Source organism: Metopolophium dirhodum, chromosome 1 (assembly GCF_019925205.1).
Source record: "Metopolophium dirhodum isolate CAU chromosome 1, ASM1992520v1, whole genome shotgun sequence".
NCBI lineage: Eukaryota > Metazoa > Arthropoda > Insecta > Hemiptera > Aphididae > Metopolophium > Metopolophium dirhodum.
Window position 1 is genome coordinate 54,114,887 of NC_083560.1, and position 19,092 is coordinate 54,133,978.

General features: G+C 25.0%; 1 protein-coding gene across 19 annotated transcripts in view; it reads left to right on the forward strand.

Moving 5' to 3' along the window:
• Positions 1 to 3,072: 3,072 nt before the first annotated feature.
• Positions 3,073 to 19,092, forward strand: part of LOC132937237 (twitchin) — a 78,733-nt gene continuing 62,713 nt past the window's right edge. For 16 of the 19 annotated variants that reach the window (XM_061004053.1, XM_061004058.1, XM_061004055.1 and 13 more), the window contains exons 1-9: positions 3,073 to 3,169; positions 9,642 to 10,100; positions 12,985 to 13,006; positions 13,075 to 13,237; positions 13,797 to 13,938; positions 15,959 to 16,094; positions 16,178 to 16,384; positions 18,253 to 18,554; positions 18,808 to 19,028. In XM_061004053.1, coding sequence (XP_060860036.1) covers positions 9,788 to 10,100; positions 12,985 to 13,006; positions 13,075 to 13,237; positions 13,797 to 13,938; positions 15,959 to 16,094; positions 16,178 to 16,384; positions 18,253 to 18,554; positions 18,808 to 19,028 — 1,506 coding nt within the window. In that variant the 5' untranslated portion in view covers positions 3,073 to 3,169; positions 9,642 to 9,787. The remainder of the gene's footprint in view (positions 3,170 to 9,641; positions 10,101 to 12,984; positions 13,007 to 13,074; positions 13,238 to 13,796; positions 13,939 to 15,958; positions 16,095 to 16,177; positions 16,385 to 18,252; positions 18,555 to 18,807; positions 19,029 to 19,092) is intronic. The other 3 variants (XM_061004070.1, XM_061004073.1, XM_061004072.1) reach the window with 1 other exon arrangement.

Genomic DNA, 19,092 nt, shown 5'->3' on the forward strand with positions numbered 1-19,092 from the left:
GATTTCTCATAAATAGTTCATATTGTAGTCAAAAAATCTAAAAAAAATATATTAATACAATTTTTTTTTAATAGTTAGGTACATATAAATAGATTTTAAGTTTAAATTATTTAAGCATTAAAAATTAGATATTTAATCGAAGAATATTAGTTTAAGATATTTTTCTATAGTTAAAAAATATTATTTATTAGTACCTATATTGTATTTTATACGCACAATGATATTTTCAAATGCAATGTTTTCCGTAAAAATTAATTCAATATACTATATTACTAATATTAAAATAAATTAGTTCAATATCAATAATATATTAATAAAATAAAATATATACTTAGTGATTTAGCCGTCTTCCCTCAGAATCGTTTTTCGTATACATTGATTGAGTTAAAATTTAACACATTCATTGCTGAATAACACCTAATGTTGGTAATTCGTTTGTTTACCAACTTTTACAAATCTTAAAGATCTTTTCTAAATCTTTATCGTTAAAATATAAATTTTTTTGAACTGCTCAGAAGCCAAAACAAAATTTATTCATTTGGAATATACATAATACCCATATAAGAAAAGTTAAATCGTGATAATATGATACACTATATTACCAGTATACCGTATGTTAAAAATTTTAATAAAAGTTCGATTACGTACTAATATCTAAAAGTAAAAATAATTGTTTTGAATCATATTATGGATATTGGAAATACCTTTAACATTTCTAAGAAATACTCAAAAATGACTTCTTAAGTGTTTAGAGTAGGTTTCGCTTTTATAAAAGGACTGATCATTAAGTTTCATTATAGGTTACATTTTTTAGGTTCCCAGTTATTCTCGAGACAATTTTGAAAGACTATACTGAATGCGACAGTAATTTTGATGTTAGAATCTAAAACTAATTTTTTTTAATGGACTTTTAAACGTTGACTAATAGTATTTTTTTAAATTTACAACGATAATAATTTATTTTAATAAAATGTATTCTTTTAAATGTTGAGCCCTGAAATTATAATAATACAAGGTTAGTTTTAACGTTACTCTCACTACAGTCACTAATCTTTATTTAATTTATTTTGAAATTTTAAAATTAAAATTTGTTTTTGAGTCAGGATAATATACTTACATTAAATTAAAAGAAGACATATAGAACCTACACAATAGAAAAATGGGTAAGTGGGTTCGCTCTGTTGTACATTAGATGTCTAGAGTGCCATTGTAATTAATATGTTAAATTTAAATTCAATTATATAATAATATCATTGTATACGAAAAACGATTCTGAGCGAAGACGGTCTGTCAGCCTATCATATTACTAGGTACCTATTAATTTAATGATATTATTGCGTGATTAATGTTATTAATTTAATTTAATATCAAGTTTTAGTACTACAGTAGTATATATTAATTTTTGTTGAAAAAATTGCTTTTGAAAATATCATCGTGTGTATAAAATACACAAAAATAAGTAAAATCGTTATTCTTAATTTTAATAATATGTAATTTCGTTCACATATGAACTTAAAATAAATATTTTAAAAAACTGTGTTTATATATTATATTTTAGATTAATTGGTTACAGAATGAACTACTTACGTGAAACCTTGTTTTAAATTTTCAATCTTAAGCTATACAAATTGTTTATTTTACAAATGTTTAACTACAAAATATTTTCAAATTGACAAATTTTGTCACACTTTTAACTTTAAATGCTTATAAAAAATCTTGCCAATAATATATTTTTAATATTTTTAAATCGATATTGTAACAACGTGTGAAGAGCCTTGAGTTAAATTGTAAAGTATTTTTGACACAACAAATAAAATTGTTCTGACATTTAAAAAAAAAATTAAAAATTGAAAATGTCTATAAACAGCTCAAACTGAGTCAAAATATTTTGGACATGTTATCAAGTATAGAAAATGATAAAATAAACATTTGGAGTAGATTTAAAATTATCTTTGGTTATTCGTTGAATTAAGTACAACAAAATAAGAAAACCGTTCCTAAGAAATCGAGTGAATATCAAAAGTTTGTAAAAAATTAAAATTCAAACGCTCATAAAAATTTGACTTTCCGGTAGAATTTTTTTTTGATAAAGGTTAGATAAAGGCACAATATGAGGAATCTTTTATTACATTTTCAAATCTTAGTTACAAAACGAAAAATATTTATATATTTCTAACTCAATATAATTTGCAAATTTTCGTGATTTTTACGAATTTTGTCATTTGCACCTCCCAAAAGAACCAACTAGATTCACTTTCCCATCGAAAAAGATACTGATGTTTAAAATCGATGCATTATTTCTACTAGTTATCATTTACACAGACACGTGTGTACACATAAGACACACATCGTGGTAAATCAATACACTCAGAATCTAAAACCTAAAATGTTTAAAAATAGGTAGCTTAAAAAAAAGTCAAACTATGTATAGGTTTAAGCCATAGGCGCAAATAGGGTGGGGCTTTGGGGGGCTAAGCCCCACTAATGGTTCATTGCATATTATAAAGTTATATATACCTAACTAGCCATTAAAAGATAAATATCTCCCTAATTTGATATAGTTATGTCTAGAAGTCTAGACCATAACATGTCCACTATTAAGAGGTTTCGTTAATCGTTATTGTATTTCACGTTTGTTTGATAAGAAAAAAAGAAAGTTATCTATAGGATATTCAATTTACCAGTATGGTTACTATTGTGTTTTTGGCTCGCCGTTATCATTCATTGATGGAAAATTGCCGATTAATTATTTCTTGTTCTCAATCCAAAAGCTGTCTATCAAATCCTATTGTTTACGTTAGTTGGTCATTGCGCCTATGTAAATTTGGCTCATCTGATTTATATATAATTTTATATATAATTATATTTACAAATATATATAAGCCAATCAACATATGATTGAAAAAATACTATTATTGTGTACGGGTTGTCAAATCCAAAATGCTGTCGTCTTAACTATTTAGTTAATACTTCTGACGTCAGAAATATGTGTTCTATTCTTTTTTTTCTTTTAATATTTGTGGCCGCATCACGTTTCTCTCGATAGATTCACATGCTAAAAATATCTCTCGAGGAAGAACTAAGGAATGGACGTTGTTAGTGCTCGCTGAGTTGTGGTCATGTGCTGTGTTAAGTGATTTTTTTTTATAATGGAGCAACTTATTCGTAGGTGAGTTTATACTATTTTATATTTATTTAAGTATTGATTAAAACATTATTAGTTTGTTATATTATTTAAAACGCTGGTTATTATTTACATTTATTAAAATATAATTTTAATTAAAACAATATAACTTATGTAAGTAATAATAAGTTTGAAAATAAATCATATTTTATTAATGAGAAGACTTGTAGTCTATGGTATATTTTTTATACTAGAAATAAAATCACATTTTCTTTTTTAATTAATATTTTATAATTTAAATTGTTTTACCTAAGCATGCAGTTTGAAGAATAGAATGAATTATTTATTTTACACTTATTTGATTGCGAATATTGACTACCTACCTAATTTTATTTTGTTAGTACCTTCCTATACTATACAAATTATTTTTTTTCGTGGACAAAATATCGGAATTTAAAAATCAAAAATTGGCTTTATTAGTTATTAAATATTTGTATGCCTAGTTTTTTAAAATTAATTTTTAGATACGCGATTAAGGGGTTTATTAAATAATTTACCCAATGTATTTTCCGATTGCTTACCTACCTATATAAGAATGTTATACTGTAAGTCTATAACATTCAATATTTAAAAATAATAAATTTAGACAAAAACAATATTAAATTACCATGATAAATGTTTGAATAAGTTACCCATAATACATTTATTTTTTCAATACCACATGATAAATAACCACAGTAATTAAATGATAACTATTGTATTTTGTGACACATACATTTAAACCAAAACCAAAAGCAAGATGTTCATTGATTATTTTTTATTATGTTATAATACTTTTCTTATAAGTAGCAATTCTTATTTTAGAATTTTTTTTAAAAATGATATAGGTAATACAATTAAAAGCAAGTATAATATCAAACAAATTTCTTTAAATGTTGAAGTGAGCTTTCGCAAGTAGGTACCTATTCAGTTTATTAGTGATGGAGTCCGATCCAATCATAAAATATGTTTGGGATTTTAATGGCGATATGATCAATTTTAATTAATAGCGTAATCACATTGAGTATACGATTGCATAAAATAAGATATTTTGGACAGTGTCCACGCCCTAAATTAGTGTAAATATTATTAGTCATCTTTATTTTTATGTCCACTCGCGCCATATTGGTTTTGGTCCAATTCCCACAAGTAGACGTTCTATTTTAAATAAATCTAGTGACACTCAACAAATTCAAATATTTTATTTCAAAAATCCACACCAGTGCTTAAAATATTATGTATTAAATAGTCTGATTACCATCATGATTTTCCAAGGACCTTGTTAAATAGGTAAAAATCCATTACTAAAATCAATGTTATATTTATTTTTCTAATGTTAAATGATTATTTTTGTGTATTTCAAGTATTTTCATTAGACTTGATTTGCATTTGAAATGCATGAAAAAACATAATATATTGATAATATTCTGATAAGATAGTTTTATTTAATTATTATATAATTGACATACATTTATTAGATACATACTGCACACATGAACACACATAACAATATGTAATACTTGTGTAGGTATAAGTAAAACGTATTATCAATATTACACTGTACTTATACATAATTAGTTGCCTATATATTTTTATAAAACAAATATTTTGGAAACTTCAAAAACAACATTTATTAAATTTGTTACAGTTTACATAATTTTTGATTACTTATAATTTTTCTTCTGTAACTATAAGCTTTCTCGCAGTTGCTTATGTATTAATTATTAATTATTTTGTTATCCATCTAACCTATTGAAGATAATAAATATTAATTTTTTAATAACAGTTTGAATACATGGTATAGGTAATATAGATTTCAAAAATTGAATTGTTCATGCATAAGAACATCGAGAAACTCAAAATAGAATAAACAGTGTTTTATTTTATATAAAATATATAAATAAAAATATAGGTTTTTTTAATTTGATAGAAATTTAGGTAAAATGTTATGTAAATAGTACCTACCTAAAAATTGAATATAATTTGCGAAGATTCTATAAATGTTTCAAAAGAATATATTTTTTGTTACATTTTTTTGACATAAATAAATCGAATCTACAAAAATGATTTAAGTTGTTCCTTTTTTAAAAATAATATTATTTAATAGGCACTTATCTATTTTAAAAAATATAACATTATAATTCATTAGTTAGCTTTAAAATCATTGTTTTATTAGTTCATGTAAAACTTATGTTAGTCTAACTTTTCATTAGTAAACAATCATTATTATAATATTATTATGTTGAATAATATTATATATTATACACATTTTATACAATATATTTAGGTACAAATGCGCACCAAATAATGCACAGCCATAATCGTAAAAAATAATTTCAAAAACCGTTCGATGTATTTAGTCCGAATATTTATTCAAAATTACGGTATTCTTAACAATATTATTTTGTTTTAAATTATCCAAACATAGATTATATTTTACTTATTTTAATAGGTTTTGAAAATAAAACTGTATGATTATTTTTAAATTATATTGCCTAACATATTTTTAACGCGACCATAATTGTTTATAGATATAATTTATAATTTATAATCAATAAACAATAAACTTATTATTTGAGTTTTATTTTATGCAATTTTAATTATTGTGTATAATGAAAAAACTATGGAACAAAATAATTTATGCATTTCATGCGTTAAGTAATTTTAAATTCTTAAATTTATTTTACTTATAAGATAATTATAATAAAAATTTAAAAATCATCATTACGTATTTCTATTAATAGAATATAGAAAACAAATATTTATATTAAATAATTAAATTTTTATTTCATACAAAAAAAGATAATATACAATTTTTTTTTTAATATAATAAACATTACCTAGTTAATATTTTTAAATTCAGTAAAGAGTAGGTAGGTTATGATTGTAATGATAAGGTTCTCATTTCATTATTAATAAACCCGTGATTGTATTCATTATGAATATAGATCTGCAGTGGGTAGGTACTTACTAAATCTTAAACAACGCTAAAAATATCTTATTATTTATTCATATTTAATTTCTACATTTATGTGTATTCATGAATACATTAGATACCACATGTATCTGTAATTTTAAATCTTCAGATAATTATTTTGTTAAAATGTTTCTAAATAGTTGTACAAAAACATTGGTATAGCTAGGTGCTTAACAAGTTTCAGCAAGTACCCAGACGTATAGTATTGTATTTTGGTGTTTAAGTTTAACTGACCTGATACTTACGTTAAATTAATTAGTCACGCTCATATACACACCGACTTAAACTAGTATATAATAATAATGCCACATTTTTTTTTAACATTACGTTTAGAATTTATTCGATGTGTATTTTAAATGAAAGACTTTGTACAAGCACCACTCAGAATAAATTATACTACAAATATTTATTGACATTTGTTATACTGTTCAGTATATTGTATATTGTAGTATTGTACAGCTTGTCCGAAATGCTAATTATAGTGTACATATTTTCTAATATTAACCTTTACTCTGAGCCAGCTTAAATGAATGCTAGAGTGAATGGTATACATAAAATATTTGAAGCTCTTCTATATTGTTCTTCATAGTCTAGTATCGACCAATAAAACAAAATACATTTCGAAACCCACTGAATTATTATAATATACCTATGTAATTTAACTATTTAAGCTTGAAACCATAATGATATGTTGATACCATTTCCAACGTACAAATTATATCAATGTATTTCTAATAAAACTATTCTTAGTTTTGACTATAGGTAGGTATTTTCAAACACGATTTGTATCTTTGAATACTATTTTGAGACTAAGTTTTGTTTTTCAAACAAATAGGTCCTAAGTCGATGTGTAATAAGTTATAGAGTTCAATCAAAAGTTACAGAAAATCGTAAAATATAGTCTTATTCTATAAAATTAATCAATCAGCCATGTGATTTTACATGTTATGAATTTTTTACGAGTATATTAGTTTTAATCACCTTTTGTAGCAATGTTTATAATAGGTATTTGATTACATAGGAAATATAGGAAACACGTATGAATAGGATAAAATATACCATTAGTATTATTTTAATATATTATATTATAATCCACATTTTTAATGAAGGTAAGAAACTGTATATTTACCAGCATAATAAATAATAATGATTATGGTCTACGGCTAACGAGCCAGATAATTTTTGGAATGAAATCGAAATATAGGTACCTACATATTTTAACAAATATAAATTTCACCTATTTGTTAAAATAAAATCTTCGTAAATGTATTTATTAAATAGGTTAGTATAGTTATATTTGGACAGTGTTCTATTTAATGTACTGGTACACCTATCTAAAATTCATGTTTTTGCTGTGTTATACTTACACATTTATATTAATTTCTTTTAAACATACAAACGAGTTATTTATCTTCCCCATTGGCCATTTTCCCACTTTATTTACTAGTTTTCGCTAATTATTATCGTTAGATGTTTTATCTAAATAAAACATACTTTTTACAAGCCATGTAGATTGTAGGTATCGTGTATATTGTATATGTTACACATAAACATAACAAAATCTGATAAATATCATTCCAAACTAAAATTTATTTTAATTTAGAACTACGGTTGTCATAAATATATTAGAATGTACTAACCTATTGCGCCAATAATAGCTTCGCATTCAAAAATATTAAGTTTGTGACGGGGCAAGCCGAATAAAAAGAGTAGTTTTGTAGAGGTATTTGGTACTCAAAACTATTTTTTTTAAGCACTAGAAATAAATATTTCAGTATATTAATTAAGTGTGAACATTTTTATTTTTAGAAACTTAAAATGTTATAGTTTTTTTATACATCAGTTAGGTACCCCTCCTACTCGTCTTTCTTCGATCAAATTTCGATTGTTGTACCGTAATCAACTATATCATTATGTTCGAGAACAAAATATATTTCTCAATAGTAAATACCTATGAGACTATGTGATTCCCAAACATAAAGTTGTGCAAAAATAGTTAACTAGCCATATTTATTTTACGTTTAAAAAGAGAAATATATAATATATACACGTAAAGAAAAATAAACATTTGTATATGTTAAAAGATTGTATATAATATTATACTATATATTATAGTAGACGGTATCAAACATCATTGCACCATAATGTTATACACTGTACACTGTGCAACATGTTAACTTCCATCGAAGTATATACGGAGATGTATGAGTTACGAGTAAAATTATTACGCAATACTGCGAGTAGGTACCTATATAAATATTTTATTTAACACAATTTTGTGTAAACTTCACCGGTTGTACATTCGTAATAACAATTTCTGATTGAATCGTGTGTATGTTTTTGGTTTCACGCATAAATTAATTTTAGATTGAAATCAAGGATTACATTTCCATATACTTTATTTTCTGGCACAAAATTTAATAATTAAAATTTTTTCTCATTAAACTATACATAAAATTTATAATATGTCTTAATGTTGTGTAACATAATTTTTCACTTGCAGTGTTGATATTTCATACAACTAAATATTTCAGACTTACAAAATTACAATACAATATCATACGTGACTTATTTAATGGTACCAATATAGTGTATATTTTATACCTTCTACACACATATTATACATGATAGATTATAATAATTATTAATTTAAATATTATATTCCTATATAAATAAATAAATTAAAAATTATATTATGTTTTTTACTTTACTGTACTATTAACTAAAGCAATTTATTTGTGTTTAATCAATACGTTTTTAAAGACTATTATACTATATAAGGAATGCTTTTATTTTTTACGAACATTGAGAATCATTCCAGAAAAAAAAGTTATTTTACCTATATAATCAGTACCTATGTTATTGACTTTTTAAAATTGTTTAAATATATGACCGATTTAACCTTAAAAGTTATGAAAACTTTAATTCCATCAATGAATCGTACAGAACTCTGAACTTGCATTTGTGTTTGAAATACTTGATAATATTATATAAATACTAAATACACACCTCCTATTAGGTTAACCATGTGTTAGCTATTCCAACTGTGTTTAGTATAATAATGGATTAGAACACCATAATATAATATTTTGTAGTTTTCAGTTCAAATGTCTTATAATGATAAGTTATAGTTAAATTATGCGTAGGCATATAATGTACATTATAATGTCTATACACATTTACACGACATGATGCAATATACAATTTACACATTCACTTCTAATTATAAATAACAGTAGGTACCTACTAAGTAGGTACCTATTAGGTAATTATTTTATTTATAATTAACGATGATACTTAATAAAAATAAAAATATTTCATTACGGTTTATAATTATATATTATCTACTAAGCTTTTAATTTAAAAATAATTTCGTTACCTACAAGATGTGCGAGTATCAATTGCCAATTTATGCAAATTCTTCATGAGTTTATTATAATGAAATACCTGCACATAACATTACCTATAAAAAATATCGATTTATCTGTTGCATTTTTTCAGAATGATATTATGCAGAATTCCTTATAAAGGACGAAGGATGTTATTGAATTGTTAAATTGGCAAGTAAAGTCCCTCCACACTAGAGCACACAGGACTACAGTATTATTTTTCGCCATTGAGCACCAATCGGCTTGCACATTATAACGATGGGTGTAGCCGAAGACTTCGCTCCTAGCTTCACGCAGAAGCCACAATTGCGACAGGAAGACGAAGGCAACCGATTGATATTTGAATGCCGACTGTTGGGATGTCCCAAACCAGAAATCACATGGTTCCGGGGCGAGACTCAGCTGTCCGAAGACCACAGGACCGTAATGAAAATCCAGGCAGTGGCTACCAACACGTATGTTGTTATCCTCGAGCTGGATGATGTGGTCGAAATGGATGCTGGCCTTTATAAGGTTAAAGCAAAAAATAAAATGGGAGAAGTGGCAGCATCGATCAATTTGAATTTCAGCCGTGAGTAACGAAACAATGTTGTTATAATTTGTTTTTTTAATATTGACTTAAGTAGGTACCTTTTTAGTATTTGAGCATAAAAACATACAATTTTAATTACGATATACTTAGGAGTTTGTATTTTCTCGTGTAAAAGGATAAGTCATTATGGTTAAATCAGTGGAGTAGGAACATTTTGGCATGAACTCATTTTTTTTCTAAATGTGTGAAATTTTCACACGGGTCCTCTTATATTATAAATAAGTATTATTTTTAATTTGATAAAGAAAATTAAATGCCTAAGTAATTTATGTATTTAAACTAGAAATAAAAGTTTTTTTTTAATATTATAGACATTTCGTATTTTACTATTTTATTTTAAGATTTTCATAGTTCTTATTTAGATTCTATTTTATTATAAAATAGTAATAATACAACTAAAATAATGTATAATAATTATATTTTTAAAAGTAGATATACACATTTACATTATACATATCTAGGTACTAAGTCCTATCTCATATTTATAATAATATATAAATGTATGTAATATGTAGGTAACCATATAAATTAATAGAAGGTATTATAGTTATATTATTTATCATATTTGGTAGAATGTATACAATAATTAATAATATGACAGTTATATCATACTCAAGCTCGAAAAACAATAAACTATTCAATATGATTTATGTTTATGTGGTGGTTACTCTAGGGTTTGAAAAAATAACTACGTAAGTGTAGATATTTCAAGTTTATATTCATACTGTTTTTAGATTATAGACATTTCAAATTTGGGTTTATTTTAAAAAGGTATTGAGTAATACTTTTAAAAATTCGTAAGTCTGTATAATAATATAAAATATTATAGTAGGGATATAATTTTTAATACTATGTGTTACGAACACAGTTGTTTTTTATTAAAATTTTAACTATTGTAATAAATTTCTCTAATACTTATACGTAGTTATAACAAATCTCTTTTTAAAAAAAAATATTTAAGTATTTAAATTTTTTTAATATTTTTGATTGGGTAAATTTTTTTTTAAATATTTTCTTAGCATTTTATTTAAAAATTGATTTTTAAAATCAATTCTTATAATTATCTCAATTTATATTAAATTGTATAATGAAAATAATAACTCATGTCTGTACACTTTTTTTTTTTGGGGGGGGGGGGGGTGGGGTGATGTTAAAAGTTCTACAAATACTTTATAAAATAACAATTAAACAAAAAAAATAAAATATATTCTGATATTATAAATGTTTAAATGAGTCACTTGTGGTACATAATTAATAAATAATATATAAATTCCCAAAGTCAATTTGCGTCATTATAGTTAATACGCAAACATAACAATTGATTATATTTTATAAAAAAAATTGCCTTTCTATCTTCTCGAGTTCGTTAACATTTATGATGTTGGCACTATGTCTATGTAAAAATACACAGTGATCCAGTGAGAACAGTTGAGTGGGTTAAATTTGGCAATAAACTCGCATTCCCCTAAATATAGATAAAGAGTTCTGTCACCAAATGTTTCTACTAATGAGACTTGCATTTAAAATTACATTGCTAAAAAATATGTATAGAAACACCTAACAATACGAATACTTTAGTTTCAATGCTTTATGAATAGGTACGTTAACAATTTACGGAATACCTACCAAATTAAATTATTTATTTATAATATCATGGTTATGCATAGTATGAAAAATACCATGATTTAACCATGGTAATTGGTAATAAATAATTTTTAGATGTTTTCATTTAATTTGTAAGTTGTAAAAATAATTGTTTAAAATCGTCTTCATTTAGGTACATATACAAAATTAAAAGACTTAATTTTGGCATATTATCATAAAATATCTATTTGACATTGTATGGTTTTATCATCCGACAAAAGAGGATATTATGAATTGAAAAAAATTAAATTTGAAACCGTGAACATTCTTATTCATATTACTACAATATTACCGATAAGGCATTGAGATAATCCCTCCAGAATATTTATGCCATAGGGTTATGTTTAATAATTAATCGGTTGGTCTACCTACCTAATATAACGTATCTACATTGAAAAGAACATTTTATCGGGTTTTAAATTTTCAATTGGTTCCTATGACGTATTGAATAAGTAACTAACCTATACCTGCCACTATGCCTATTATTTATATATTATGTGCATTCTATTTTAATAATTATATTCATTATTTAACGTTCAATATAATATTTGTAATGCACGGTAAATTCAAAGTCATAGGTAAAACAACATTATTAAAATAAAATTAATTTATACTATGTACGATATACGATGGGTAGTTAAGATTTGACGAAATTGGAGACTGAAGAATGAATTATAAAAATGTCTTTCAGTATTATACATTGATGCAAATATTAATTGATTATTTTTGAAAAATATTTGGCTCGATAAAATATAAAAGTTTCATAAAATGTTCTGTGATAAAATAATTATATAAACAGAAAAAGTCGTAATATATTATTTGATGGTAATTTCTCCCGTTGTTGACAATATTTTTAGGTAATATTAAGCAATATATAAAATTATTTTAATTCAACGACATTGGCTCTGCTGGGGGGTTGTACCACCCCCCTCTTTGAATATTTTTGAGGGAGTCCTTCTTCAACGAGATTCTCCGAAAACTAATGATATTCTATTTGAGAATCAATGCATAATAAAAAGTAGATAGGTATCTAAGTACCTACGCGTGCAGTTATTTATTTATTTGAATTTTAAAATAATGAATTAGGCACTCAATAATAAAATAGGAACTTAGGTTTGATTTATATTCATATAATCATAATAATATGTCAATTTTGTAAAATTTTTTTTACTTATTATAGTTAATTGTTAATAAAATTAATTTTTTTTTTTTTTTGTAGCGGTTGACGAACCGCATGAAAAGTAAGTTATCTTTTTATTATAACCTATAAATTATACAATAAATATAAAAATGAATATTTTTACCTTAGACAAATTGATGGATTGGCCCCAACATTTTCAAAAAAGCCATCTATCAAACAAGAAGATGATGGTAAGAGACTTTTATTCGAGTGCATTATTCAAGCTGATCCAAAACCAACAATTGCATGGATTCACGCTGGAAAACCAGTGATTGATTCTCCTAGACATAAGGTGTGAATAATAATTATTGTTTGAAAAAATATTTATTTTTTAAGATATCTAAGTACATTGGAAATAAAATGAACCATTTTCGCTAGAAAATATTTCTATTTATAATATTAATTTACGAATGTGTTACTAATTACTATAATATTAGGTATTTATGGAGAAATTATTAATGGCCAATTTAGGTATCCTTTGTGAAAATTGTACATTAGAATATTCAATAAATAACAATAGAAAAAAAGAGTAGGTACTTCCAATAATTTAGCTTTATAATTACTAACTCCAAAGCAATAGCTCATAAATCATAATGCATTAATTCCAATTTATCAGGGTCACATTTTCATCTTTGTAGGTACATATATAATTTTATTTATATTTAAATTGAAAGTCGTGACTTCTAAACCACTTGAATCTTCATGATTTATATAATAAGAAAAATGTCTATCTCTTTTAACTAATGAGAAAAATAACAATTTTGGTTTACCGAAATTACAGTTTTTAATTTAACACACAATTATAAGCTTCTAAGAGCCGTTTTTCATTTTTCTTTATTCATTTTTTACAGCAATATGTAGATAAAGATGGACATTCCTATTTAGCAACTCTAGAAATAAGAAACGTCACTGTTGAAGATGCTGGAAAATATAAAGTTACAGCGAAAAATGAATTGGGTGAAAGTAATGCAACAATTAGTCTTAATTTTGACAGTAAGTATCAACAATGTTTAACTATGTATTACTCGTATTATAATATATTATGTACCTAAACTTATACTTATATATTAAGTATTTTGATTGACCATAATTACACTTTAAAGGATTTGGCTTTATTGCTTGTTTATTGTAGAGCTAATCATATTTATAAAAATTAAATTCAAACAATAAATTTTAAATTAAATTAACTTAACTTAACCATTAAAATACAGACTTTAATTTGTAGTAATAAAAATATTTTGTATGGGCGATGCAATAAAGAACTAGATTATCCAAATGTAATTGGGCCAATAGTCTATTGCAAAACTGTGTGGTATGAATGAATTTTTCAGTGACTTTAGTTGAAACTTGTAAATATATTGTACTATACAACTATTAAGATTGGTTTTTGTGCGTCTGTTTGTGTGATATACATATTGCTATGTGAAAGGAATTGTTCTTTTTTAAAATATGAAATCATGAATTATGTATACAAATATGATAATTTTGCATTTTGATGGGTTCATTTCAAAACTCAAACAAGGTATTTTTGTTTTTAATTTATTTAAAACTTTTAGGACAAGCTAAATAATTAGGCATATATACTTTTTACTTAGTTAGACAAATTAATAATTGTCATGAAGTTAATTTTATAGGTACCTAACTACCTAAGTACCTACTACAATAAAATTATACATTAAGTAGGTATATGAGTATTTGTAGGCACAAAAATTTATGTTTATTGAGTATACTTAACTAATAAATATGATAATACACGATGAATATCACAATGAATCGTCTTTTTATTAAGTGAACTTTCATGTGATGTTCAAACTTGCTGGATGCGAGTTAAATCATAATAAAGGTAGGTAGGTAGATTTTTAAAATGTATTATTTGCACACAACATTTTATAACATCTTGCTACGAGAGGTATTTGATATAAAGGTTATGAAAAGTTATTTATCTTTTGATACTTCGGGAATCAGTAGTTAAGAAGATAATTTTTGCTATTGTTTTTGGATTTAATGAACTTAATAACTATTAAATGAATGTATTGAATATTGATTACATACCTATGAAATACAGATATGATAAGAATAATATTTAACGTCATAGACAAATTTCTAGCCGTGTAGGTTACAATTTAAAAATTTAAGTTCATAAGGTTAACTTCAATTAGCAGGTACCTGAAAAGCTTCTAAATCGAAAATATTATTACAATATTATGTTTTCTTCTCAAGTAGTCATATACCTACATGTTGTTATACTTCTAAATCTAGTTTTGCCTTTATTTCTCGTGTCTTAAATGATTAAAATTGTTGTTCCCTTATTGAATCTCAAATTATTTAGAATCCACTCTGACATTATAGCGATACTTAAAGTTTTAATTATAAAATAATTTATTAAAACAAAAAAAAAATGTACGTTTAATATCAAAAATACGGTAGGTATTTCAAATTTTAAAACAATAGCAATTTACAGTTTAAGTGTGTAAAAAAAACAAATACAAACAAACAATTTGCAGTAAGTACCTACTTAAAAAAATATTTCTTGGTGTTTTATTTTTTGGGTTTTGAATTGAATGCTTATCAAAATGAGAACTGTAATTAAATTATATTATTACTCTAATACATTAGCTTTGTAACATACGCAGTAGTATTTAATAACGTGTGAGTTCACTATTTTCAACAATCTAAAATTAATAATATGTAAATTACGTATGAAAATATACATAAGTATAAAATATATTTATTGGTAAATAGTTTATTTTTTTTTTGAAAAAATGCGCGGTTAATGATCCCAAACATCACCCACATACAATTATATAAATATTTATAAGCTAAATAGGTAATCAATTTTAAGGTGGTCTCATACAGTATAGTGTAAGTGCAATTATGTATACCATAAGATTATTATTGTGTAAATGTTATGGTTGTGTGTTATACATATAAAATATGACATACAGTTATTATGAATACCTACACTGTGGTAAACGGTGGTGAACTGTAGGTTTTCAGTAAGTTTTCACTTTAGGTGACGAAGCACCTGTACCTGAAGATGGGATAAAGCCCACATTTACCGAAAGGCCCATAATTACACAGACTGAAGATAGTAGAAACATTATTATAGAATGTCGTCTAGTGGGAGATCCAAAACCAACGGTCCAGTGGTAAGTACAAATACATTTTTGTTTTTGTTCACTACCGCATTAATAATAATTATATTATTTGATTTGTCGTATTTCTACTATAGGTACCATGGTAAAAATATTGTGAAGGGTAGTAAGTATTCCTCGTCATTAAATATAGATCAAAAACTGTATTACTTGGCAAAACTGGAAATAGCCAATACAGAAGAAGCGGATAGTGGAGAATACAGAGCCGAGGCAATGAATGTCCACGGCAAATGTGTCGCTAATGTAAATTTGAATTTGAATGATGACCATAAGGGCCACCTTAAGTAAGTAAAATATCTTAAGAAATATAATTATTTGATAGAAATAAGTTTAAGAAATTTTAAATAAAAATAACAAATTATAAATTATAACCACAGAATTATGCATTTATAATCATATCATGTACTACTTTAATTTTTAGAAAGCATTAAATATTCCTTTAGGATAAATGTTTGATCAATATTTTTTTGCCATTGATTATTTTATTTTTATGACAATTTCAGTAATACCCATTATCCATATTACATTACAATACAATTCCATAAGAAGACATTTTTGTTTTTTATTTTTATATGAAATATAAAATCTATGCTTAAGGACGTACCTAATAAATATATTTTTATGGGCAAGGTATTATAGTAAAACAATTCGTATTAGAATAAATAAAATAAAATATATTTTTTACTATAAATTTAATTCCATCAATAAATGTTTAGTATAATATAAGTGGCAAAAACTATTTTAAGCTAAAACTATTTTTTATAAAATATTTTAAGTCGTAATTATACTTATTTATTTTAGATATAATTATCATTAAAAGTTATAAAAACATATTTTTTGCGAAAACTTTAAAATCCACATTACTTCACTCGGATGTTTTTTTAACCGATCTAACTTTGAAATAACTGAACTTTCATATTTATACTATAGTATTATTTAACTATAAGTATTAAGTAATTGTTTAGTAATGTATGACGCCTGACCTCAGTATTTCTATGAACCTATATAATATATCTACGTCCTACATAATACAAGTAAAATGTAGGGTAAATAATTGTATTTAAATTACGTACAAAATTCGATTTAAAAATGATAAAATGTTTGTTTTATAGATGTATAGTGTATCATTGTCTATAGTCATTAAATTACCTGTATATATTTTACAAATCAAGATTTCAACTGTATTGTAGGTAATCAGGAATGTTGGAAATATCTGACAAAAACATAAAATGTCATTCGAATGATCTTAAATATAATATACATATTCAAAATTTATTTACGATTAAAAATAAAAATAACAACATAATATTGGTTTATGTTTCAAAACAAAATCATATTATTAGCTTATTTAAGGTACTCATTTTTAGTTCATATCAAATGCCTGATCGTAAATTAATTATCATCAGTATGATTTGTGCATATATTTGTCTTCAGTCAGCCTTAAAATCTCATGTTGTTTTCAAAATCATCCGTTGCCTACGAAAATTATTGTCCTTGCAAAATAATAATAATGCAAAATGTATGCATATGATGGAGTATCAATTATTCCCAATTTATGAATCCTGTTCACATCTTCTTGTTATTGTTTTATATTTAAACATTCCAAAAGATTGGTATTAGGGTATTAAGTTTAAATTGTATTAGGTACTCAATATGACAAAAAAATATTTTTTCATTTTGGTAGTAGGTATCTGCATTCCGAATATAAACTCCTAATTGTCAAACTTTAAGACCACAGTCGAAGGGCTTAAACAGTTACTATAACGCTCAAAAAAATATTATGTCCAATTGAATAGGTAATAAATAACCGCTGGAATAAGTATTAATTGTGTTTGAATTTTTCATATATTCCAATGTGGTGCAAAATGATATTTTAGGGGGGGGGGTATAATAGAACAGTTAGGGGGCTTAGCTCTCAGTCCCACGCTATTTGTGCCTATGACTGTTGGCAAAATAAATATGTTTAAAATATTAGTGTTTTGGCAACACTTGATGATATTTTATTTTATATTCAATTTTCCGTTTTTAATCAAATAAGTAAGAAATTATTTCCACCATTATGTTTATTAAACAATTTCCTTTATTATATACAAACGTATAATGCTTATTAAATAAATATTTAACATTATTTTCATCGGTTTTATATTTTTAGAATACCAGAAGGAAAGCAACCCAGGTTTCCTAAGAAGCCAGTGATACACCAAGAAGGGGATGTTTTGGTTATGGAGTGTGAGCTGGAAGCTAATCCTATGCCAGAAATAAACTGGTATCAAGCATCTAAACTCATATTAGATACAGGACGGATTAGAATGTCCAAAAAGACAACTGGAAAAGACATGTATTTACTTAGATTAGAAATCACAAATCCCACCAAAGAAGATGGTGGAAATTATCGTTGTAATGCTTGTAATATATTTGGTGAAAGCAATGCAAACATATCATTGAATTTCCAAGGTATACCCAAACAAAAATATTAATATAATACAACCTTGTACACAATTGTACCCTATACTTCCATTACAACCGCGCATGTTAAATACCAGTAATAAATTAATGTGAATAATAATAATTTTGTAACATATAAAATTAAGGTGTGGGTATTAATATTAATAAATATATTTATATACATACATATGTATATTTTTAATTTTTAAAATACGTGAATATTGTGAAATATTTAAATGAAAAAATCCTATTTTGATTTCAGGTGGTGATAGTAGTTCTGGATTTGCACCATCGTTTATCGAGAAACCTCGAATAATTCCAAACGAATCCGGCACACTAATTACACTCCGGTGCAATTGCACAGCTAATCCTAAGCCAGAAGTCACGTGGTATAAAGGTACGAAGCTTGTCACGGAGACATCAAAAATTTCTATGAAAGTTACCGGACAAGAAAATACGTACGAAATACTGTTATTGATACAGGTAATATTTATGTTTTTTTCAGTTGGTATAATACTATCAATATAAAGATTATGCGATTAGGAGG